We start from the raw sequence: 26,394 nt of genomic DNA on the forward strand, positions 1-26,394 counted from the left end.
TATACTGGTGACCCCTTTCACATAGCAAACCTCTGAGTGCGACGCCTCCCCTTATAAATTAAAAACACTTCTTTATATATTTAACACTATTATAAATGCTGGAGGCAAAGCAGGGTTTGAGGTGGAGGCTGACAGCTCGCAATCCCCAGTAATAACCTCGTGACCCCCTGAGGGGTCCTGACCCCGAGTTTGAGAACCCCTGGGTTAATTTAATTTTAGCACCCTGTTTCCATTCACATGCATGTGCTATTTTGAGCATTTCAGTTTTCACAACATAGGCTCATCCCAGATTCTGGAACAAGCTCAAATGCTGAGTTTGTTGAGTACGTACATAGTCTATACTAAAGACAAACCCACAGTAACCGTCTCCAGTCTGTGAGGGACCCCATGGAGCCAGTCTCTAGGAAACAGATAACTGCATGGAGGTTAAGTCTATTAATGGCTATTAGCCAGGATGGGTAAGGAATGGTGTCTTTAGCCTCTATTTGTCAGAGGGTGGAGATGGATGGCAGGAGAGAGACCACTGGATCATTACCTGTTAGGTTTACTCCCTCTGGGGCACTTGACATTGGCCATTGTCGGTAGACAGGATACTGGGCTGGATGGACCTTTTGGTTTGACCCAGTATGGCTGTTCTTATGTTCTAACCTAAATGAACCCAAAGTTATGGAGACAGATATGAGTCAAGGAAGCCATCAGAGTATCAGAAACCTGGAAAAATCTGATTGGATGGGCTCAGGCATTTGGTCACAAGCTGAGGTGGTTCAAAAGTTTTGGATTTTTTTTAAGCAGAATTTTTTTATTGTTTAAACAATCAAACACAGCAAGCAGCAAATATATGGCCACACACTTCTGAAACCCCAAACCATATTCAGGTTATGGCAGACTAATTTCAGGTTTTCAATTTAAAAAAAAACAACCACAACACATTTTGAAGGAAAGCAGACGACATCCGTGATTTTTATCTGCTTTTTAAAAACCCCTAGTTTTCGATCCAGAACAAGTTTTGACGGAAAATATTTGTCCAACCCTTTTAATGAGCTTTAGTGCCTTTTAACACTAGCTGATGCTGAGAACCAGTGATACCTTGTAAAGAAGTTTTCTCAAAACTGAGTTTGTGCCGAAATGCAGAAGGTTTATTTTTCCCAGGGCCGCCCGTGGGTGCGGAGCAAGTGGGGCAATTTGCACCAGGCCCCGTAGGGGCCCCCCCGAGAATATAGAATTGTATAGTATTGCAATTTTTTTATGGAAGGGGCCCCTGAAATTGCTTTGCCCTAGGCCCCCTGAATCCTCGGGGCGGCCCTGTGTGGGAGAGGTTTTTTTGGTGTTGGTTTTCTGTTTGGTTTGCATCTGAGCGTGCATTCATCTTGAACACTATCAATTCTGACAAACTTTATTTTTGTATCCTTTCATCAATATTCACAATTGACAAATACCTTAAAGACTACTTTGTCTAAGAATTGAGCTGAAATCCTGACCCGATTGAAGTCAATGGGCGTTTTTGCAATGAACTTCAGTAGACCTGGTTTTTCTTCCTTATTGTCTATATTTCAGTTTCTAGGTGAACAGCAAAAACTGTATTCTTTGTTTAAGATTTATTCTGTGTGTTGTAAACTTTCATTCTACAACATTTGTTTTCAATTTTTTTCTTCAGGTAACAGGAAAACTAAATCTGATCCAAACCAACGTCTTCAAATAATTCAGGATCCTGAATATAAGCGACTTGGCTGTACTGTAGACATGAATATCGCATTGGCAACATTCATACCACATAGGTACTGTAATATTGGGTTTGTACAAGAGAAACTGAACCTTAACTTTAAACTGAAAATTCTAATATGGTGATATGCTCTGGGTGGGGGAGGGAATTAGAATTTTTATTTATCAATATTTGAGTTACCTTTTGATTATAAATATATGTATTTTTAAAATTTAGGAGCTTTAGACTGGTGTATAGTGATATCTGAACCTAATGGCTTTTAATTGCTGTTTTTCTCTTGTTTAGCAATGGGCCAGCTGCAATAGAAGAATGCTGTAACTGGTTCCAAAAGAGAATTGAAGAATTAAATGCTGAGCAGTTCCAGCAAACTACCTACCATCAAGAGCAGGTCTTATTAATGTTGCATTTAAATGTTGAATTCTTGCTTTCTACTATAAATATTATTTCAATAAAATAATAAATTTTTATTTAATTTAATGTACTTCCAGGCAGTCACTTGTCTTCTGGAGACTGTGGTTTATGAGAGACTGGCTGACCACGGTCCTAAACAGGGTCCTGTTAGTAGAAAATACCCTTTAGTTACCAGGTATTATGTCTTTGTCTTCCTCTCAAAAACCCATTTAAAATTTTTTTCTACTTTCTTGGATTGACTAGAACATCTAGATTTGATGTTACGTACAATATTATTGGCCTGACTCTGATCTTTAAGGCCAGGTCCTACAAGGAACTGATCACTGTCATGAACTTCAGCAGTCCTGCTGAGCACCTTGCAAGATTTGACCTTTACGCTGCTGTAAGTTAGGAGTAACTCTCCTTAGGTCAATGGAGTAACAACTGTGTAAGAAGAGAAGAATCAGGCCTTATATCTTAGAAACCAAACTGTGGAATTTATTTTAATTGAGGAAGTATGAATTTGGAACTTCAGCTTTACTTCAGCGAGGGTTAGTGTTTCTTTTGTAAACTGCTTGTGCAAGTTGCACTTACGGAGGAGAGACCATCTCTACTGAGGTGAATGCAAAATTCAGTAAAACTAAACTATATAAAGCTCACCTTTTTATCATAACCACATGGGGTGCCTTACTTATAGTAATTGGCTTCATGGCTACTCTAATTTTAAGACTAAAATCTTCTTCTGATTTGAAAATGAAATTTTGTAGGCCAGTAGTTCACATTTTGAGCTACTCTGTAAGCCTTTGCAGCTCTTTCCCCATCTTTCCCATCCTCCCTTACCCACACAGATAGACAAATGGTCACTTAGGAAGACTAAGCACTGATAATGCTTTGTTAGCAATGACTGAACTTGATAAGCATTTGGGATAAATTCCTATCCCCAAATAGTGGTCATCAGATGGTTCTATAGAACACATTGTAGCAGGGGTCCCCAACATGGTACCTGCGGGCGCCATGGCGCCCGCTGGGGTGTTTAAGTGCGCCTGCGTACTGGCTAGCGGACGAGCATCCGCCGAAATGCCACTGACAAACTGCGTCATCCAAAGATGTCGCTGCTGAAATGCCGCCAATTTTCGGCAGTGATGCTGCTTGTTTGTGGCATTTTGGCGGCGATGCCTATTGACGTTGCCGCGTGTCGGCGGAATTTTGGTGGATGCTCGTCCGCCGTGATGGTCCTCCGTGGCTCGCCAGACGAAAAAGATTGGGGACCACTGCATTAATAGTGTTCAGGACTCATTGAAATCCAAGGGATTTTGCATGGTGTTCATATAGCGCTCATCTGGGGGGACCAGGGAAAATTACACCATGTTGCCCTTGCCACATAAGCTGCATAGTGGAGCTTTGCAAGGGTGTGAAATGCAGCCTGAGGGAAATCGGGTGTGCAGGGCATCTGTTGTGTGGTGCTGTTAGAATCTTTGCATTAGTGTGGAAGCAGTGCAGTACTCAATAGAGAGGATACAATGACTCAAAATCCCTACTTATTGAGCATAATTTGGAATATGGAATAAAACTTAAATTGAACTACTTGCATGCATAAAATTAAGGATATGCATGAGTGCAGGATTGGGATCTTAAACCTAGATTTTTTTAAAGGTATTTAGGCATTTCTGTGCTCAGTAGTGCAATCCATAACTGATTTAGGTGTCTAAATCTAATTTTCAAAAGAGAATTAGGCATTTAGGAGTTGTAAACACCTTGGCTGTAAACACCTACATACTTTTAAAAATGCGGGCCTTAGTCTTCAAAATACCAGTGAACTCTCACATTTCAGCAGTTTTTGTCATCCCAAGTTATCCAGCTATGTTGCAAAACAGAAAACAGCCCTTCATTTATGTTCTAGCAATAGCAGATACTTTTTACAATGAATAAAAACTAGGTCTTTATGCAGCTTATTGGTTGATATAAGGAAGGAGGTATTTCAATTGTCTACAAAAAATTAAGACAAACTAAAATGCACTTTAAAATTAAGTATTTGTGCAATCTCTAGATACTTTACTTACCCATTTAAAGAGATGACCTTGGAAGAGGAAGAACTTCTGATGCATCAGCCTGATAAAGCTTGTCATTTCTTGGCTCATAACGGTTGGGTAATGGGAGATGATCCTCTGAGAAACTTTGCTGAACCAGGTTTGTGAACTGAACTTCAAATCACTTTATAAACAAAGCAAAAAGGGCATTTTTCTGGATCTATCTCAACACAGTTCCAAATTTTAATTGAAAATTGTGCCAGTATATAGCATTTGTGTTCCCATTCAGCATGCTAGTGACACTAAAAATACATCCGGATTTAGAGAGTCTTTCAATGTAGATAACTTTTCATTCTCTGGGTGCTGTTGACTTATCTTTCCATGTTTATAGCAAACACTGGTAATACCTACTATAGTTTAAGCTGCCAAACACTTTACTTTCTGAATAGGCAAGAATGGGCTTATGTTATGATCGTGATTTTCTGAGACTTTCATTTTTTTAAAATGAAATTTTCTATGTTTAGTGTCTTAAATTGCATCCCTTCAAGTAAAGTTTAAACATATCTTTCCTGGCATTTGAGTTAGGAGAACTGAACATATTTTCCTCCACTTTTTTTTATTCTGACTGCATTTTTCTATATAGATAGCTCAAATACATTCAAACTTTGAGGGCCAGATCCTCAATTTTGCCTTCAAGGTACCCTCCACCCTACAATTGTCTTAAAATAAAAGCTACAGGTGATCTGAGAATTTATTTGAGGAAAACTCAGAGCAGTGAAAGTTTTGTCTAATGCAATGGAGTTTTAATTTCAATTCAGGAACTAAACTGTATCTTCACCTGCACAGCCTGGTCTCTGGTTTTGGATTCTCTTATTCCCTACCCCCTCTAGACTGGAAGTTTTGCTAACGACTAAACTGAGAACATTGATGTCAGTGCTAAAGGAAGGAGGGGGGAAGCTCCATAAATCTAGCTGATGGGGAAACATCACAGCAACTGTTCACTCTTAAAGGGAGACTCATAAATTTACTGGGTGCCTGTCAGAGCTCTGCCAATAGGCACTTTCAGTATGTGGCTTTTAATTGTTGCAGAATAATTGACTTCCTTTTTTTCCTGTATATATTCTTTTTAAAAGTCAAGGCATAGCTGAAGATAATACAGGTTTGTCCAGTGTGGAATTAATTTTTTTACTTATCCTTCAGTTGGCTGACCTTTCCTATTAGCAAATATACATGTATTTGGCTAGTTCAGTTGTCTCCCATTGTCTAGTTTTCACTAAATGGGTGAAATCTTGGCCCCATTTGGAATCAGTGGGAGTTTTACCATTGAATTTGGGGGTGCTAAGATTTCACCTGGGTGTTTGAAGATACTTGTATCTCAATATATGACAATCCTTTGTATTCTCCATTAAACCAGTTTGCCCTAAGGGGCCACTAACCCCATGACTTGCACACTTCCATTGATCAGACATTGTGTGGTGATGCACAGGTAACTGCAGTGCAGGTTGTCAGTGTGTCATAGCTCTCCTTTTTCTGTGATAGCCATTAACAGGTACTTGCTAGGACTGAAATGTTTGGATGGAAAAAATTCACAATGAGGGACAACCACAAAAATAGCAGAAGGAGATGTTTGAAGTGATGCAGCATTAGTTTCTCAAGTGTGTGCAGAAAGTTTTCCTTATGGTTCCTGACTCAACATTTTTTTACTTCGCTGAGTAGAACAGTGAGAATAAGAAGAGGTTATTGTAGAAGGAAAGTGATCATCAGAACTCCTTATTTCAAATGACTCTGCATTTAACAAACAATATGTTCCTTGTGCATGATTGTAAGCAATTACCCAACTGCGACTTGACAGCCGATACTGAATATCAGAATAGCTTCTGCAGCCTTCTTGGATGTCTTCAATAGATCATGAACACCTTTTTCCTCGTCTGACTCTGACAAAATACTTTAAATCTTCAAGGGCTGTGCCTTGTTAAAATAGTAGAAAATATCGTGTTTTGTGGTGGAGTGGGGCATCATTTACAGATACATTGTGATTTTAAAATTTATACTGATCACATCTAAAAGACTGCAATAAATGAAACAAACAGATTAGGAGTACAATTTTCAAAGTCATCTCAGTGACTTAGATGCTTTTTCAGAATGTAACCCTAGATTAATAGGAATAGAAACTGCTGCTAAAATAGATTACATTTTAAAATTGAGGCTGTTTATATTACACACACAGATTCCAGTGTGAACCTGTTCACTGTCAATATTTGCTGTCAGCATTTGAATTATTGTTTTGTAGATAACTGAAAATATGGAAAAGATTGTAGAAAAAGGGAGACCTTTCATGGAGTTTGAAGTGCTATTAATTTTAATGCCCAGTGCACTGTTTTCTTTTATTCTATTTAATGTACCATTGTACCTTATTTGAGATTTAAAATACAAATTGGTTTGTTTATAGAACTATATTAATATCAGTAGAGATCTTAATGCACCTTTAACATAATCTGATATGGGGAGCTGTAATTTAGTGTACAGTACATAATTTGGGAGTTGATCTGGTATAGTTAGGAATCTTGTTTTAATATTTTTTTTTTTTTACTTCTCTAGCCATAAATTCAATGTGTCACATGCACTTGCTACCAGTGGTGTATTGTAGCTAAATGAATTTCTTTTCTTTACAGGTTCAAATGTTTACCTAAGAAGAGAACTTATTTGCTGGGGAGACAGTGTCAAACTGCGCTATGGAAATAAACCAGAAGACTGCCCTTATCTGTGGGCACATATGAAAAAATACACTGAAATTACTGCCAAATATTTCCATGGAGTACGTCTTGACAACTGTCACTCAACCCCTCTTCATGTAGCTGAGGTGTGGAAGAATAGGCATTTTTATCATAAAGTTGTTTTCTTCTGTGAAATAAAAGATTCATAATGCCATTTGTAATAGAAGCCTGCGTATGTTCACATAGCAAAAATTGCTCATGCATTAGCCTATCTGAGCTAGCTTGAATCCAGGTAATGCAGATAACAATAGCAGTGAAAGCCAGCATAGAGTTCACAACAGGCTAGTGAACTGAGTACATAACTTGGGGGCCATGCCAGGCTAGAACTACCTGTGCTGAAGCCTATGCTTGTATTGTCTTCACTGTTGTTGTTATTTGTGCTAGCTGGATTCAAGTGTTGTAGAGCCATACCCTCTGTATCTCCTGTCACAGAGCTTTATGTTAGAAAATATTGTTTTGTGTGTGGTATGAAATTCTTTGAAGGTTAAGTCTATTTTTTTCTACTTTCTGATGAGCGCCTTCTCTCCTCAAGACAAAATCACTTTTAAACAATATAGGCTACTCCTATCTAACTCATTGTAATTGGTGTTGTCCTTTATGAATTAATATTTTGGACACTTGAATCTAATTATTTTGTTTTAGATTACTATGGAAAAGATGTTTTTTCAAAGCTGTGTCTGATCAAGCATGGTGTGAGTGACTATCCAACTAGTTCTCCAAGATGCATTTTTTTCCAATTTAAGTCTAGTTAATGAATATTTACACAATAGTTATTTTTCTGATGACTGTATCAAAGCAGGATTTAAACTAATTGCGGATCTATAAGTCTTTTCTGCATTTGGGGAAACACAATATTGATTCAGTTAAACCAGTTCTAACCCCCCTGGAAGCCATAGTGCAGACAAGCCTCCCACAGCTATACCTGCTGTTACTACCATTTGAATTAGATCTGCTTTTCAGCAGGTTTAACTGAACTGCTCATAAGAGGGCATAGCCATGAGACTCTTGTCTAAGGGTATGTCTACTCTTAAAATATTACAATGGCACAGCTGCGCTACTGTAGCACTTCTCTGTAGGCTGTGCCTACACCAACAGGAGGGGTTCTCCCATCAGTGTAGTTAATCCACATCCAAGAGGCAGTACCTAGGTCAACAGAAGAAGTCTTCCGTCAACCTAGTGCTCTCTAGTCCGGGTCAGGCTGACTTAACTGCACTGCTCAGGAATGTGAATTTTTCACACCCCTGAGCAACCTAGTTATGCTGAACTAATTTTCTAGCATAGACCAGGTCTACCTCTGGTTTAACTGAAATGACGGTAGAACTGATGAGAATTTTTTTTTGCATATTTCTCCAGAGTAGGCATGGATATATCAAGTCCAGTACTGAGTGTCACAAATGTCATTTTTCATCAACATCACCAGCAACCGTGGGTGCAAATGACCATGAATTAGTTTTCAGCAACTTTTCATAGTTACTATATTATTGAAAATGCTAGTGTTTCCTATCACATAAACTCTTGTTGCTGACCTAAACTGTGTTTCATCGTAGCCTTTGACAATTGGTAAAGTATAACCTACAACAGTATAGTTTGAAAGCCTTATTTTTAAGGGTTCTGCTTGTTTTTTCTTTTTTACCTTAGGACTTTTCTACACAAACAGCTGCACCAATATAACAAAATTAGTTTCTAAATCAATTTAGTTAAGCAGATGCAACCCCTTTGTGTGACATGCTTAGATCTTAATGCAGTTTCTTATTAAATTAAGCTAAACTAATATGAGGCCCTCTTACAGAGTGTCCACAGACAGGTGTGGCACATATTTTAAATCAGTTTAGAAATTATTTAAATTAAATCAGTACAATTTCTAGCTGTAGACTGGGCCTTAGAAATCTGAAGTTTCATTTTCTCTGCTTTTGGTCCTTGAAGGTGCAAAGGACTAGAATGGGAACTTTCTCACTCTTAATTTAAGTATTGGTGTTGTATCTTAAACAGAGTTCTTTCCTCCCAACTGTTTGTTCATCCAATTGAGTTTAAAAAGTAATGACAAAAACAAGCGCACCCCCCCCCCCCCAGTTTGAAGTAGTTTGACTAAAAATCCTGTGAGAGTTTTCAAATTATTCAGGAGGCTTTCCAAATAATCTTTATCAAAACCATATCAGATCTTGTAAATGTTCACAAGCACACCATGGGGGTCTAGCATATTTGCAATAAATACTGTATATTTATTGAATTCAGTATATTTTTGTTTTCTTGAACAAAATTGTTTAAGAACTCAACTGTGTGTGGTTAGCATGCATATTAATATACTATGGTATATGCCTAAGTTTCAAGGAGGTTTTGATGAAGATAATTAAAAAGTTTATTATGATCTATAGGAGATGCTAGCAGCAGCCAGGTCAGTCAGACCTAATCTGTATGTGATAGCTGAACTCTTCACGGGCAGTGAGCACATTGACAATGTCTTTGTCAACCGCCTGGGAATTACCAGTCTTATTAGAGGTACAATAGACACCTGAAAGCTATATAGGATTGCTATATATGGTTCAAAGTTTTTAATGTGAAACTAACATTGGTTTGTTTTTTATTCTTCTTGTATGTTTGTCCTTCGCAAATTCAAATATCATTCCTTCTTCCTTTTTCTTTTAACTCCTCCATCTGTTGTATCCTTCTATTCCTGATTCGGCTTTTTCAATTTGTTAACTTTTGTACAATTGAACTTGTTTGGTTTCTTCCTATTTTGGCTTTCCATTTTGTCTCTGCTGCATGGCATTTCCCTGCTGCCCAATCCATGCCTAGCCTTGTATCCTTTTTTTTCTGTTCTGCCTTTTCCTTTTCTGTGGTTTCCTTGGCTGTGCTTTTTGCAGTACATGCTGGACACAGCTAGAAAACTGCGTGCTGATTTGTATGTAGTGGCTGAGCTGTTCACAGGAAGTGAGGAGTTGGACAATATCTTTGTGACTAGATTGGGCCTTAGCTCCTTAATAAGAGGTAGGCTTGCTATGTGTGTTGTTCCCCATCACCTCTGACACTGCATGTATGGTGTGACATTTATGAAGAAAATATCATATGTTGGACGTGCACAATTTATCATATTTCATGTATTTAACAAGTGCTCAAAGATGCATTTAGTATTATGGTTTCTTTTATATTTATCTATTTAAGTATGTTATTGCATCATAAACTGAGAGATGCATCCCAAGTGTAAGAGGTCTAAAAGGATTCATAATATTTATCTCAATCTGGAGGGGTAGGAATATTTGTGGCATAGCTTTCCCATACTTCCTTGCTGATTGTTTTTGTTCTTTTTTAAATTAGTTAATCACCTCCTCCTCTGAAGCCTGGTGGACCTTGGAAAGGGGATCCTAACTTTTTTTTTCCCCCTCTTCCACCCTAGCATACGATGATAAACTACATAGTGGATGCCCTCAAATTATGGACACACTGCCTATAATTAAAGTTTAATGTTCTATTCATATTATTCATTAATATCTTTGATTATTTAACATGCCAAATGTAAAACCATTTATTGTAATCTCTTTTTTGGATATCCTGTAGTAATTCTCCTCCTGTAAACACTCATGCAAGTTTTGTTCTGTAGAGGCAATGAGTGCATATAACAGTCATGAAGAGGGAAGATTAGTTTACCGCTTTGGAGGAGAACCAGTTGGGTCTTTTGTTCAGCCACATTTGAGACCTTTAATGCCAGCTATTGCACATGCACTGTTTATGGATGTTACACATGATAATGAATGTCCTATTCAGGTGAGCACTTAAGTTATGTTGGATTTTTTTCATGTTAAATACATGTTTGTTTGTACTGTGATTCAGTCATGCCAATTCATAAGGGTTATGTAAAATGAAATTACTATTGATTGGTGATTTGGAAAGACATGACTGTAGTTAAAAGATTGCATGAAATAAGTGGAATTGTACAGTAGTTTCCACTGCCTTTCAACCTTCTGTCCCTTTTGGGAGAGAAGCATAAAAGCTACTAAATATGTCCTGTTTTGACTCTTGCATGTCCAGCTATTATGAACCTAATAATGTTTGCCTGTTCACCTGTTCTCTCAAACTTATTCTGGGAAGGATGGAGTAGGTAATAGTGGGAGGATCAGAGGAAGATTGCTGGGGGATTGGGATGACATTGTTAGGAGCTCTGCTCTTTTAAGCCTCATGTGATGATTTTATTTGCTTGCTTGTTTTAAATAAAAGCCTGTAGAAGTTTTAATCTGTGATTACAATGTGATTAAGCACATCGATAAACAATGAGTTCTTCTGTAAAACTGGGTTTTCTATGGGTTGTATCTATGTGTTTGGAAGGAAATAAGAAGATCATAGACTAGGTTCATTTTATTATTTTTATTCTCATCAATAGCACCGATCTGAGTATGATGCTCTTCCCAGCTCAATGATTGTGTCCATGGCATGCTGTGCTACAGGAAGCACCAAAGGCTATGATGAGCTAGTACCACACCAGGTCTGTCTCTCCTCTTTAAAACTTCAGTTGACTCACTTTAAAAAAAAAAAAAAATTTAATCAGTACTATAATAGTGGAACACTTATTAAAGTGTATACAATAACTTGAGTGATTTACTCATTTAAAATTTCAAGTAGATAGCTTATTAGCTATTTCACAATATCAGTGAAAAATGAATTTGGTGTGTGGGTGTGTGTGTGTAAAATATGGCATTTCCAGTTATTTTTCAGAATAGTTGATGTATGGCTAAAATTTAATTTATTTGCAGATTTCTGTAGTCTCTGAAGAGAGGTTTTATGCTAAATGGAATCCAGCAGCGACACCCTCTACTCCTGGTGAAGTTAATTTCCAAACTGGAATTATAGCAGGAAGGCTGGCCATGAACAGGCTGCACCAAGAGCTGGGAGCCAAAGGCTTCATTCAGGCAAGAAATTGAAGTAAAATGTTTCACTCATTTAAATTTATTTTCAGAATAGGAATGTGTGTTAATTTATCTATTTTGTAGGTGTATGTGGATCAAGTTGATGAAGATATAGTAGCAGTGACTAGGCATTGTCCTAACACACACCAATCTGTAGTGGCTGTGTCTCGTACTGCTTTCAGAGATCCTAAAACCTCTTCCTACAGCAAAGAAGTACCTCAAATGTGCATCCCAGGTATTCAAACCTGTTTTTGAAGAGTTGACAATATCAAGGAAATTTTAAGTTTAAAGCTGAAACTGAGTGATTGACAGACTCCATACTTGTCAGGATGAGTCTAGTTATTGAAAGTTATGTGATTAGTATGCAACATTAGGTACCTTTTTATATGCTTTAATACCTATGCATCAAAATAGTTATAGGGACACCAACTTGAAAAGATGTGTCATCTGCCCCAATATCCCCATGGAAATGTTGTGGTTTCATTTCCTTTCTTGCTGTTTGCGAATGAGCCAAACAAACAGGGGAAACTAACTAACTCTAGCAGAAAACCACTGGAACTGAGTATAGAAGTCTTTTTTTCTATTTTGTCCATATACAGCAATCTTAATATCTCATTTTACAGTATTCTTAAGTGTTACTATAGTTATAGGTAAAGAATTTTCCGATGTGTGGGTTTAAGTTGGTTGAAAGTGGTAGTTTAAAAAGAAGCATCAAAGTGAGTAAGAACTGGCACAATAAATTGTACATATGTATTTTTGCAGGTCCATAAGACTTAGTGTAGACAGCATTAGATAATTGAGCATTCTGCATTGAAGTGGATATTTGATCTGACTTGGCTGTAACATTTCTGAAGGAGCCATTGCAATTTTTCGTATTAACCTTTAGTAAGGACCCAAATCTGCAAACGTTTCTTCACTTGCTTGACTTTTCTCACATGGTAGTTCCACTGAAGTCAATGGAACTGCTAAAATGCTTAAAGTTAAGCATGTGTAAGTGGTTGCAGCATTGAAGGCTTAGTTTTTAGATCATTGAATGGATAGAGCAAATAAGGTCTTGGATGTCAATGTGGTTGCTCTGTGTATTTAAAAACTGATGTCCTCTGTTTAAAATAAGATCTATTACTGCTGTTTGGGAAGTGGTGCAGAGCTTTGCCCAATTCAGAACCCCCAAATAGATAGTCACATCTAGCAAGCCACCTGTTGGGTTTAATGGTGCAGGGTCAAGCCCTTATTTGTAATTCCATGACTGATATCCCCATAACTCATTGTGAGTTAGGAAAGTTCTACCTTAGATTACACTATGGCCAATAAGTGTGTAGTGAACATGTTTAATCAATCAAGATTGAGTCACTGTATTTCTCGATCTGCTCTGTACATTAAATATATAAAATTCCCTTTCAGATCTGTCAAACATATTTAGTAATTTAACTGTGCAATTGAGACATGCATTTACTATAACTAAACCCAAAAATCTTGTTTAATTTGTGTTTCAAGCAAGATTTAAACTTATTTTAAAACCAAGAATGCCTTTATATTATATATATATTCACTATCAATAGTTTTGTGTGTGTATGTATTTTATGAGTTATGATATGTGATTAACTGTTTATAGGCAAAATTGAAGAGGTAGTGCTTGAGGCTAGAACTATTGAGAGAAATGTTAGTCCTTATAAAAAAGATGAGCATTTTATCAACGGATTACCTAATTACACAGTAGAGATCAGAGAACACATCCAGGTAACTACATTCTTTTCTCTCTACTAGTAGATGCAACAATTTATCAGAGAAGGAAAACTGAATTCATTATAGTTTCAACTATTTCTTCCTTTTTAAGATCCAAGAAAGTAAAATTATAAAGCAAGCTGGAACTGCCATAAAAGGTCCCAATGAATTTGTGCAAGAAATAGAATTTGAAAACTTAACACCAGGAAGTGTGATAATATTCAGGTATATGATGATGATGATCAACATACAAAATGTGTGTCAATTGGCTGCACTAGATTAAAAACACTGGAGGGGTGGGGTTTTTTCAGTCTGTTAATTCTGTTACTTCAAAAAATAGTGGTTGGTGCAACTTCTACAATTTGTGCATTGATATTTACAGAGTTAGTCTCGACCCAAAGGCACAAGAGGCTGTCGGTGTACTCCGTAATCACCTGATCCAATTCAGTCCTCATTTTAAAGCTGGAAGTCTTCCTGATGACCGTTCAGCACCTATATTAAAAAATCTTTTTTCTTCGTAAGTATGCCTTGTTAGAGTACATACAGTAGAGGGCAGGATTAGAGGCAGAGATCAGCCTGCAAATGCTAATGAGTGACAATTCTTTGCCAAATTCTGCGTCTGTTTTGGTTAATGTATGAACAACTGTTTAGCCATCTTACTGCTTCAGACTTTAAAAAGTCATCACCTCTTTCACATGAGTAGTTCTGTGTGTTTGCTGCTGGCAGTAGATTTTATACTAGGAAATTGTACATCCTGCAGCAAGGTGTTCAGATGACTTTGTTGTCAACATGATACGTAGATGACCAATTCCATCTAAATGGCTTTCTTTAAAAGAAATATAGCAATCCAAAAACCAGTGGATACTACATTATGCTTTTGTGGAGAAAAGATTTATCATTTTTAGTTGAATAATATTGAAATCTGTGATCATTTACTTAGTGTTTTCTGTACTTATTTGCAATAACTACACACTAGATCTCTTTTTAACTTTGTGGAAAGAAATAAGCTAATTTTAAATCTTGTAAAAGAATAAGGACAAAAGGGGAGGGGGAGTGTTTTGGTTTTTTTTCTTTTTAAAAGGAGCCCATAGTTACTCCGAAATCCATGCTATGGTTACTAAATAAGTGGCCAGATTTTTAAAGTCAGTGATAGCTGCAAGGTGCTTGGCACCCTGGAAAATCAGGACCTGTTTTCAGGAGCCTAAACATGGAGTCTAACTGTAAGCGTCCCTTTTTAAAAATACCTTGGTCTAGACCAAAACCAGAATTCTTCATGAAATTGATGTCCATTATATAGTTAGTTATCAGTGTTGGGTTTTTTCTCTTTCCCAGTATTGCATCTAAATTAACCTTGGCTGATTTGAATCAAGTACTGTATCGGTGTGATGCTGAGGAACAAGAGGATGGTGGAGGATGTTACAACATACCAAACTGGTCACCTCTTAAATATGCAGGCTTGCAAGGTAAAAAGTCATGCGTGCTTTCTTGGGTGAAGGAAAAAGAGGAGAATGAATCATCTCAATCTAGATCTAAAAGGTCAAATAGTGTTAGATTTTGTGCACTGTTTGCTTTTCAAATAGAAAAGACCAAGTTGCTTCTGCTTGGTCTATGCCAGGGTTTCTCAAACAAGGGTCGCTGCTTGTGTAGGGAAAGCCCCTGGCGGGCTGGGCCGGTATGTTTACCTGCCCCGTCCACAGGGCCGTCCGATTGCAGCTCCCACTGGCCGCAGATCGCGGCTCTGGGCCAGTGGGAGCTGTTGGAAGCGGCGCAGGCCGAGGGACTTACTGGCCGCCGCTTCAGCAGCCCCCATTGGTCCGGAGCAGCAATCCACAGCCATTTGGAGCCGTGATTGGCCGGCCCTGCGGACGGGGCAGGTAAACACAGCGGCCCGGCCCACCAGGGGCTTTCCCTACACAAGCGGTGACCCCTGTTTTGAGAAACCCTGGTATATGCAGTATGTACTTGAAAGAGAGTAGCAAGCAAATGGGGGCAAGATACTGAATCAAGAAACATCTTTTAATATTGGGGTAGAGGATGAGTTTAAATATTTAATTTACAGTCAAACTGTGGTACTCTGACCTTTGGGAATACTTTAAAACCTGTTTAAGTACGCCTCCAGTCAGAAATGACCTTATCTAAAATCCACAAATATTACCTATTACATGAAGTGTCGGTAATAGCTGTTGTTTTAACATCTGAATGCCATTGTGTGACGTATTTTTATAATGATCTGAGTTAGATTTTTCAGCCATAAAGAAGCATGGGCTCTGTGATTACACAGTATTTTCTCTCAAACTTACTGTAGGTCCACTGAGCCATAGCTCTTTCTCATTGTACAACAGGCTAGAGCTGCAAGTCACTACAGCACAGCTGAAGGAGCCCACCAATCTATTTCCTGTCTCAGAATGTTCTGTTTCTGCTAATGGGCCTTGGAGCTTTAATCCATAACTAAAACTCCAGTTCCTAGTAAAGAAACTGGATTTATGGCTTATTGCAACAATCTGTAACCCACTAACTGCCCTCTTTTTTTTTTTTTTGCACTGTGACTGCAGGTGTGTTATCTAGCCACTTGACCTTAAATGGTCCTTTAGAACAGTGGTGCACAAATGTTTCCGGAAGCGCCCCCACCCATCATTAATGGAATCTGTTCGCGCGCCCCACTACCGTTAACGCAATCTGTCTGTGCTCTCCCTCCATTACTGCACAGCCAAGGCTTCCTCAGCAGTGGGCCACTTGAATCTTACAGCCAGGCTGCACCAGTAGGACAGGGCCAATACCTGCCCCTTCTCCCCCTTAGGTTTTCAGGGGAGGGGAAGGTGCATGTGTCTGTCTCTGGGAACAGAGCCAGTGTTGGGTGTGAAGGCTGCCAGGAGTGTTAATCAGCACAGCACAACCCAGTGACCCGCATGCTGGATAGCCCCCTGAGCTAAGTTGGTGTGGTAGTGACCTTCCCTCCCTGTCCCCCCCGGGGGGGCTGGGCCCTGCCCTGTGGGACTGCATGAGCTGTCTGGCATCGCTGCTCACCCCCTCCCCCTGAATGTTCCTCTGTGCCCCCAACCAGGGGTGCGCGCCCCACAGTTTGCACTATGGTGCCTTAGAAAATTTGTTAACTACTTATGCTAAACAATCTATTTAGCTGCAATATTCAGCGTACCTTTCTCAGACCTGGAGAAAAGCTCTGTGTAGCTCAAAAGCTTGTCTCTTTCACCAACAGAATTTGGTCCAATAAAAGATATCACCTCACCCACTCTGTCTCTGCTAAGCAGTGCACAACAGCTTACAAACCTAGTTCTTCAAAATACTTAAGCATAGACTTGAATATTCTTGAACTCTAGTGGTACTTCAGCACATGCCTAAAGTTAGTTAAGCATATGCTTAAGTGCTTTGCTGAATTGGGCCCTAAAGCTCCATCTAGCCTTTAGAAGAACATATAAAGAAAAATGACATCAGGTTAAAAAAATGTATTGCTGGTCCAGCTCTGGTTCATAATTTTTCAGACCTGCAATGTTGAATTTACTCCTTGAAACTGGAATTTCAGGTTGTGATAATCATGTGGCCAGTAATACGGTGTACTGTTTGTTTTGATTTTCAGGATTAATGTCAGTCATGGCAGACATTAGACCAAAGAATGATTTGGGTCATCCTTTTTGTGGTAATTTGAGATCTGGGGATTGGATGATTGACTACGTCAGTGACCGTCTAATTTCACGTGCAGGAGCCTGTACAGAAGTAAGTAAATTTATAAAGTGATAATTTTCCTTTCACTTATTGATAGGTAACTGTTACCATATAGATCGGAGTGACCAAACTTACTGAGCCGCATATGACATGTGCTGAAGCCCCGAGAGACCCCTCACCACTGGGCAAAAGGCCCTACCCCACCACCCTGCTGCAAGGCAGAGGTCCCAAGCTCTCCCCCCACCCCAGTCTGGTTGGGGGAGTGTTTCTGCGAGCTGCACTTTAACAGTAAAAGAACCATGCGCAGTTTGCGAGCCAGGGTTTGGCCAGTTCTGATACCAATCATACTTATCTAAAAACTACTCCTGGTGCAGGCATCTTCATTTAGGTAGCCATTTAGACTACAGAGGAGATGGAACGCTGATATGTCTCTCCGAAGATTTCCTTTAACTCAAATGGAAGAGGGAGTGGAAAATGTTTGTTCCTTTTTATTGTTGTATAAAGAAGGCCTGAAAGTTTCCCCCACACCCCTTCTGCCTCAAAATAAATTTAAACATAAGCTTAAAGGAAAGTACCTGCAGGGTCAGGGCCTAAATATATAAATATCTCATACAAACAAGCAATGTTAAAAGAACACTACAAAGTCAGTCACTCAACGGATAAGAAATGTCAGAATGAAGGTTACACAGGGGACCTGCTTTGGGGATGAATCAGTGAATGAATTTGTGAAGTGAAAGGAGGTTGCCGTCTGTAGGATCCCTACTTCATTTGTTGGAGAAATTGAAAGTATTGTAGTGAATGAGGCAGGGGATTGCAGTAAGAAAAGGGATGGTTAGGAAAGTTAAATATTGTCCAGAGGAATTGGAGTCTATCCCTGTCTCTGCCACAGAGTTGCTATGTGGTGCTAGTCAAGCCACTTAAACCAAACAAGTGGTCACAATTGTGTGCCTCATTTTCTGGTTTCCAGATTTCAGACCCTAGGGTCTGATTTGGACCCCTGTGCTTTGAATATATAAAGTGTTATAATGCTAGGTACTCTGAAAAAATCAGATCCTAGGTGTCTCCCATTGGATGCCCAAAATTAGTGGATATCATTTTTTACCTTAATCTTTTACTCAGTTCATAATACTATCCCCCTCATTTCACACGAGTGTTGTGAAAATAATTTTGTGACGTACTCAGATACCATATTGATGAGCATCATTAAAAGGTTAAGTGGAAATTAATAAATCTGTTTTCAGAAGAAGGTTGAATAGTGGGCAGTAAATAAGGCATAGGGCAACTCACTCAACAATGAGGAGAAAATGAAATTGAATAGCTGCTCATTAACTGACCACTATCCATCCTATGCACCAAATGAGTTAGTGGTCCCATTGAACATAAGAATGGCCATACTGGTCAAACCAAAAGTCCATCCAGCCCAGTATCCTGTCGACCGACAGTGGCCAATGCCAGGTGCCCTAGAGGGAGTGAACCTAACAGGTAATGATCACATGATCTCTCTCCTGCTGTCCATCTCCACCCTCTGACAAACACAGGCTAGGGACACCATTCCTTACCCATCCTGGCTAATAGCCATTAAGGAATGAACCTCCCATGAATTTATCTAGTTCTTTTAAATCCTGTTTTATAGTCCCTAGCCTTCACTTTACTTCATTGAAAAAGTAGTACATGATCATATAATTGAAGACTATCATCATGCATGCATACAACCCTAATTCTGGCATAACTTTTGAGTGCTTGATTTTGTAACCTTAATGTTGTTTTAACATAGGGTTTGTTAAGCCTAATAGCCAAAGTTTTATAAAAGCCAACTGAAAAAACAAATTCCATTATGTGCATCATATTGATACCAATGTGTTTTTTATCTACAAGGCTGGAACCTTTAGATCCACTTCACAAACCTCTGCCAGTTGAGCTCATGGAGTAACTAATAGCAGTAGTAGGTTGTCATCCTCTGTATTGACCAGCATTAGAGGGGGAGGGAGGTGAGAGACACTCTGCCAATGGGTTTCACAGATACTTGCTGACTGCAGAGGAATGATGAGCCCCAGGAATCTTGGGTTCCAGTCCAGGCTCTTTAAAAAAAAAAAAAAAAAAAAAAAAAAAAGCATGCTTTTGTGGTGAAAGCCCCTTCTGCACCATTACAAGATTGACTCCCTCCCTCCGCCCCATCTGATCCATCCCCTCCAATCTTTCCCAGTCCTAGTCTCTTTGCCTACCCAATCCTAGTCTCCAGTCCTCAGGGTTCTTATCCCAATCTATTTTCCCCACATTCCTGGCCCTTTATCCAATCTGTGTCTCCTCTGCCCCCACACACTGACTCCCAATTCCAGGCGTCTCACCCAATTAGGCCCAGTCTCTTTGCTCAGTCAGTCCAGTTCTCTCCTCAGACCCCAGCTCCTTTGTCAGATTCGTCTCCCCATTACTCTGACCTTGATCATCCCCACAAGCTCATTCACCAGTCTGTGTGCTCTCCCCAACCCCATTTCCCCGACTGGCTCTCATTGGTGTCCTTGCCCAATCAGCCATCCTTCCCTCCCCCGCCCCACTTCAGGTCACAGTTTCTCTCCTCCCTCCCAGTCTTCAGTCCCAGTTCTACCAGGCTCCTTGTCCCAATCACTCCCTTTGGCTCTTCCCCCGAGTTCATTTCTTGTCCCCATCTGCTTCTTCCTCTGCCATGCTGCCTGGGCACCAGCAGGGGGATTATAAAAGTGAAGGACTGGAAGGGACCTCAGTAGGTCATCTAGTCCAGTCCCCTGCACTCAAGGCAGGACTGTGTAATAACTAGACAATTCCTGACTGTTGTTTGTCTGACTTGTTCTTAAAAACCTCAAATGATGGAGATTCCACAACCTCCCTCGGCAATTTTGTGCTTAACTACATGGACGTTTAGGAAGTTTTTTCTATTGTCCAACCTAAACGTCCCTTGCTGCAATTTAAATCTGTTGCTTCTTGTCCTACTCTCAGAGATTAATGAACAATTTTTCACTCTTTTCCTTGTAAAACCTTTTATGTACTTGAAACCTCTTATATTCCCCCCTCAGTCTTCTCTTCTCTTTAGACTAAACCCAACTTTTTCAGTCTTTCCTCATAGGTCATATTTTCTAGACCTTTAATCATTTTTGTTGCTCTCCTCTGGACTTTCTGCAATTTGTCCACATCTTTCCTGAAATGTGATGCCCAGAACTGGACACAATATTCCAGCTGAGGCCTTATCAGCATGAAGTAGAGTGGAAGAATTACTTTTCATGTCTGGCTGACAACATTCCTGCTAATACATCCCAGAACGATGATTGCTTTTTTTTGCAACAGTGATTCTGTTGACTCATATTTAGCTTGTGATCCACTATGACCTCCAGATCCCTTTCCACAGTACTCATGACTCCCTAGGAAATTCCCATTGTGTATGTGTGCAGTGGGTTGTTCCTTCCCAAGTGGAGTACTTTGCATTAGTCCTATTGAATTTCATCCTGTTTACTTCAGACCATTTCTTCAGTTTGTCCAGGTCATTTTGATTTTTAATCTTATCTTCCAAAGCACTTGCAACTCCTCCCACCTTGGTATCATGCACAAACTTTATAAGTGTACTCTCTGACATTATCTAAATCGTTGATGAAGATATTGAACAGAACCATAACCAGGAACAATCCCTGCAGGACCCCACTCAATAATGCCTGTCCAACTTGACTGTGAAACAGATGATTACTCTCTGGAAATGGTTTTCCAACCAGTTATGTGCCCACCTTATAGTAGCTCCATCTAGGTGATACTTTCCTAGTTTCTTTATGAGCAGATCATGCAGGTCAATATAAAAAACCTTACTAAAGTCAAGATATACCACATCTATCGCTTCCCCCCCATCCATATGGCTTGTTACTCTATCAAAGAAAGTCATTGCGTTGGTATGACATGATTTGTTCTTGACAAATCCATGTTAACTTACTTATCACCTTATTATCTTATAGGTGTTTACAAATTGGTTGATTATTTGCTTCATAATCTTTCTAGATACTGAAGTTAAACTGATTGCATTGAGAGCACTGGAGAGAGAAACTCCCTTCTCTTGGTTCTAGTGCCCTGACTTGAACCAGAGCAGCAATTACAAGGAAAGTGAACCTCTCTACACCTGCTGTGGAACATTCTCAGTCACTCCTGTGGGCTGGTGAATGCACAGTTTGGTCAGCACTAGGACCTGTGAGGGGCCTGAGCATGCTTCATTGTGGATGCACTGCTAAATTTTTAGTCTCTCTAGTGTGCATGTGCAAACTGAGATTTTTTTTTCAAAGGTTTATAACTTGGCCAAATTTGGGCAGTTTTTCACAGGAACAGCAAAGGGCACATCCCTGACAGAAAGGCCACTCCCTGCCAAATTTCAAGTCCCTGCTCCAAAGCACAGTCTCTAAAGCATCTCAAATAAAAGGTGACCAGAATTTTTTTAAACATTACAAAGCAACAGTTTTTCCTAGCCTCATTCTCTGAAACGGCTGAACCGTTTTGGCTGAAACTTACAAAAAAAAATTTTATTCTGAGGAAGACGTGTGGCACGAAAAACTTCAGTGTGAATGGTTAAAGTGTGGCAAAATTACAAGCAACTGAAAGCAGGATTTATAATGGGAAGTTTCTGCCAACTGAAATAGGTGGTGCTACCAGTCCTGCCTATAATACAAAAAACATAATAGGGGCCTACAAAGTGTAGGCAAACTGTAACAGGAATTCTACCTGTTTTCCAGTGCAAAACATGATTGTCATAGTATTAATTCCCTGAAAGTAGCCTTTTCTGCATTCAGGAGTTGTTAACTTAAAAAATATTATTCTAATAGGTCGGTAAATGGTTGAAGGCCATGTTCGTCTACCTAAAGCAGATTCCACGTTACCTTATCCCATGTTACTTTGATGCCATATTAGTGGGTGCATACACAACTCTTCTAGATCTGGCATGGAGTCAGATGTCTAGGTATGTCTAATAGTGTTGAAAGAAATGTATGTGTATGTTTACATTGTGTTATATTATCATTTGTGCATCAGGATAGTCGTTTAAACACTTTACATATGCTTACTTAAAAACCACTAAAAGATTTCTGGCCAAAATTTTGTCTTCCTTGAAACTGCAATAATCTGATTAGAATCCCAAAAAAAGTGCTCTCCTTATAGATCTTTCAGTCCATTGCAAATGTTAAATGTACAAATGCAGTGTCTTCTGTTAGGTCTATCTCAGCTGCCTAACACAATTCCTAAACTATATGGCTGCCTGCATAATAGTACTGATGTACAAGAAGATACACTGGTGTAAGGCAAAAATAAATATTCATGTTGGCCAATGGAAAGGCATAAAGCTGATAGAAGGTGCATATAGTTTTCACCAAGGGAAAATTATGAACATTGGACTAGAAGTTCAGTAATTTATTGTTGCTCCAGGACTTGGATTTGCAGCTAATGCTGGCAGTGCAATAATAGGGAACGAGACATTAAACAAGTGTCCGTCTTCCAGTCTTCAAAGGCTGCCTTTTCTTCTTTTTTTTGTAATTGTCCCTTTTCTTGTTTTGTTTTGTTTCTATTCTTTTCTGGTTTTAAACATGGCTAATATTAATTTCCTGTAAAAACAGATATCAAAACTGTTCCAAGATGGACAGGGTATCTGATATTGGTGTTTTTTTGTTTTTGTTTTTTTGAGGGGCCGGGGGTGGTTGTACTAGTCAAGCATGTAGACTCAGGCACAAATTAATAAAAATCATTTAAATGTATCATCTTTTTAAATATAGTAATTGAATTTTAAAATACTTTTGTGTAGAGTTGAGATTTTTCTTTGCTTTAAGATCAACTAGGTAATGAAATACCAGAATGTTTTATCGTCTCCTTTCAATATAAATCATTTTTTAAAAAATTAACATAAAAGTAAAGGCCAAGATTTGGAACAACAAATGGGTACCTGAAATTAGGGGCTCAGATTTATCTTTAGGCACCTAAATAAATGGCCTGATTTTCAAGTGCTGTGAACTCAGCAGCTCCCATTGGCATTAATAATTTATGACTTAATTTTAGGAATTCACTTTTGAAAATATTACAGTATTTTGCAGCTGGAGCACCCTTATGAAGTGGGTTTTTAAACTATGGCAAGTGGGGAAATGGGTGAACTTTAAACAGTGACATTGCTGAATTTGAAAAGAGATTTTTTTTTTCTCAATTCAACTACTTTGATTACAGCTTTGTTCAGAATGGATCAACATTTGTTAAACACCTTTCTTTGGGTTCAGTCCAGATGTGTGGGATAGGAAAATATCCTTCTCTGCCAAATCTGTCTCCTACTTTACATGATGTCCCCTATAGGATGAATGAAATCACAAAAGAGAAAGAACAGTGCTGTGTTTCCTTAGCAGCTGGTAAGTAAAGGCTGATTCCATGATTGTTGAAGCAGGTTGTCTTACAAAACAGTGCAACTGCTTAGCAATGTGTAGACAGCAAGATCAATATGCCCAGACCGTGATGTTTAGAGACCAAATACAAAATAAAAAATACTGTTTCTTTGTCAGTAGCTGTTTACTTTCCATTGTCTTAATCTGCTCAGTTTAATGTGAAGGGTTTTTTTATTCTTGGGTTTGTTTTGTTTGTCTCTCAGAGAATCATAACCAGGCAATGTTTCTGCTATTGCTGTTGAAGGAAGGCTTGTGAAGAATTTCACTTTTGCTGTATCTTGAACTATAAGCAACTTGAGCTACTCTGTCATATTCTGAGACCTTTTGAGCTCCAGAATTATGTTCTTTCCCTGTAACTCTTCAGCAGTTGAAATACATTATGGAGCACTTCCCATAAGACTTCTGGTTTATCACTTTAACGATGTTTTTATTTTCCTCAACTGTCACTTCTTGAACTTTTTTTAACCCCTGTTGAACTAAAAACATTCTTGCTAACAGTATAATCTTTATTCGCTTTTGTTGTTAAAAAATTGCCGTACTTGATCTGGACTTCAAGTGGTCACTAATTCCGCCAAATATCTAGAGCACTGACTTTCCCCAGCTGAACATGAAATAGAAATGGAAATTCTTGGTAAAATAGCTCCATAAATTTTCATGCAGAAATTGCAGGTCTGTGGGGGGAGGGGAATTAGAAGTGGAGCATGGCAGAATCCAGCATTCAGCTCCAGAAAACTCATTCAACAAGACAGTAACCCTGGTTTTAGGAGGAGATAGTAATTATGTGGCTTCCAAACTAATTAGGTTAGTTATCTGCCTAGAAAGTAATTGAGAGAGAGGACCTGGGTTGAATGGCAGAGGCAGATTGTTTAGTGCAATTTCTACTAAATAGAGATTAACTGTTCCTGATTTCGGATCACTCTTTGCTGCAGTAATAAGCAATCTTAAAAAATGTACGTGTTCAGAAGAATAAAGCATAGATTAGTATGTGCGATTTCTGAATGAACTTAATTTACATATTTCCAGATATATTTGTCTGTCTAGTATATTTTAGAATGTCTAAATATAAAGACAGTTATTCTGGGAAATATTTTTGCCTTTGTTTCTTTCAATAAAAGTTTCATCTCTGTTATAAAAGTTTTTTGGATTTTCTTTTTTACATCTCTCTACGGGTTTTTCTTCCTTCTAGAAGGACAAGTAAGGAAAGACTTTTGTTTTAACTTAATTAGGAAAAAAAATATGACCCTTATACTTTTAAGACTCAAAATGCGTTGTTTCTAGCAAAGATATATTCAGAACTTTGTATCCTGCTTCATGCTGACCTTAATTCTATAGCAACCTCCCATGACTTCTGTGGCAAATGATCCCTGATTTGTTTTTGGTGAACGGAAAATTCTATGTCAACATAATTCTACCCAACTGTTCTTCCATTTGCTTTTGAAATGGGGGGCCCCTAAGTGCCTGCAGCAAAGGGAACACTCTTCCCTACCTCCAGCATTCGGTAGGGCAGTTGTAAAAAGCATGGGACTCTGCATGTAATGAAACTATACCTAGCATATATTTTTTGTAATGTTCTGCAGGTGAATGTTCTTTAAAGAATTTTTGATCCCAGGTGGTTTACACATACATTTAAAGTGCATTATTTAGAAAGTGACCACATGCTGTACAGTGTGTATTGTAGTCATAAATAAGGCTACCTTTTAGTCACTGGTATTTTTAGTAAAAGTCATGAATAGGTCATGTGCAGTAAACAAAAATTCACAGCCTGTGACCTGTCCCTGACTTTTATTATATACCCCTAACTAAAACTTGGGTGGAAGCCCATGGGTGCTCTAGGGGTGGAGGCGGTCCAGGGGTGATACAGGTGCTGGGAGAGGTGTCCCAGGACCCCTGCTGGTGCTGGGGGGATGGGGTTTGGCAGGGGCTCCCTACCCCATGTGTCTCTGCAGCTCCGTGGCAGTGGAGGGGCCGGGGGATCCGCATGCTGCTGCTGCCACAAGTGCTGGCTGCACAGCTCCCATTGGCCAGGAGCCACAGCCAATGGGAGCTGCGGGTGTGGGGTCTGAGGGCACAGGTAGCTCGTGGAGCCCTTTGGCCCCTCCGCCTAGGAGCTGCAGGACCATGCCAGTGGGAGCTGGGGAGCCCCTCCCCTCTTAGGTAAGCATCCCCCTTACATCTCCCAACCCCTAGCCCTGAGCACACACCCAAACTGCTGCTGCTGCTGGCCCGGGGTGGAGGTGTGTGTGTGTGTGTGTGTGTGTGCACGCATGCACATGTGTAGAATTTTCATATTAAACAGTCTAATGACTTAGTTTATCATGTTTACTCTTTAGGTTTACCACATTTTTCATCTGGCATTTTCCGCTGCTGGGGAAGGGATACCTTTATTGCACTGAGAGGTCTAATGTTGATTACTGGGCGTTATTTAGAAGCAAGGTAAGAATGAATGTATAACAGTCTTGATAGGTATTAATCCATCTTGAAAGATTTCTCCCTTTCTATATATAACTGGAAGAAAGCTTACTTTTTTTCTGAAACAATTGAAATGCTCTTATTTACTGTGGCACCAGTCCTTTTTTGAATTCTTAGCAGATAGAACTACAAAATATTTACCATGCATCTCAGTTGTTTTTAAATGTTGGTGTGAAGTGCCTATTCCATTTTTTATATGCATAACTTCTTCTCCAGTACATTATAGTGCTCATACTACATTTGAATGAAATGTATCTGCTACAGGTTTTTATTTCAATATAAAAAATTTGTATCAGTATTGGAAAA

General features: G+C 39.1%; 1 protein-coding gene across 4 annotated transcripts in view; it reads left to right on the forward strand.

Annotated features, from left to right (window-relative positions):
- Positions 1 to 26,394, forward strand: part of AGL (amylo-alpha-1, 6-glucosidase, 4-alpha-glucanotransferase) — a 74,099-nt gene that overhangs the window by 23,702 nt on the left and 24,003 nt on the right. For 3 of the 4 annotated variants that reach the window (XM_045026432.1, XM_045026431.1, XM_045026430.1), the window contains exons 8-26: positions 1,655 to 1,775; positions 2,006 to 2,108; positions 2,209 to 2,306; positions 4,158 to 4,297; positions 6,810 to 6,997; positions 9,284 to 9,407; positions 9,705 to 9,896; positions 10,507 to 10,670; positions 11,284 to 11,385; positions 11,654 to 11,809; positions 11,891 to 12,041; positions 13,419 to 13,543; positions 13,641 to 13,753; positions 13,911 to 14,045; positions 14,861 to 14,991; positions 17,121 to 17,257; positions 22,030 to 22,163; positions 23,411 to 23,586; positions 25,950 to 26,052. In XM_045026432.1, the coding sequence (XP_044882367.1) occupies positions 1,655 to 1,775; positions 2,006 to 2,108; positions 2,209 to 2,306; positions 4,158 to 4,297; positions 6,810 to 6,997; positions 9,284 to 9,407; positions 9,705 to 9,896; positions 10,507 to 10,670; positions 11,284 to 11,385; positions 11,654 to 11,809; positions 11,891 to 12,041; positions 13,419 to 13,543; positions 13,641 to 13,753; positions 13,911 to 14,045; positions 14,861 to 14,991; positions 17,121 to 17,257; positions 22,030 to 22,163; positions 23,411 to 23,586; positions 25,950 to 26,052 (2,593 nt within the window). The remainder of the gene's footprint in view (positions 1 to 1,654; positions 1,776 to 2,005; positions 2,109 to 2,208; positions 2,307 to 4,157; positions 4,298 to 6,809; positions 6,998 to 9,283; positions 9,408 to 9,704; positions 9,897 to 10,506; positions 10,671 to 11,283; positions 11,386 to 11,653; positions 11,810 to 11,890; positions 12,042 to 13,418; positions 13,544 to 13,640; positions 13,754 to 13,910; positions 14,046 to 14,860; positions 14,992 to 17,120; positions 17,258 to 22,029; positions 22,164 to 23,410; positions 23,587 to 25,949; positions 26,053 to 26,394) is intronic. The other variant, XM_045026433.1, reaches the window with a different exon arrangement.

The sequence above is a fragment of the Mauremys mutica genome, chromosome 8, assembly GCF_020497125.1.
Source record: "Mauremys mutica isolate MM-2020 ecotype Southern chromosome 8, ASM2049712v1, whole genome shotgun sequence".
Lineage (NCBI taxonomy): Eukaryota > Metazoa > Chordata > Testudines > Geoemydidae > Mauremys > Mauremys mutica.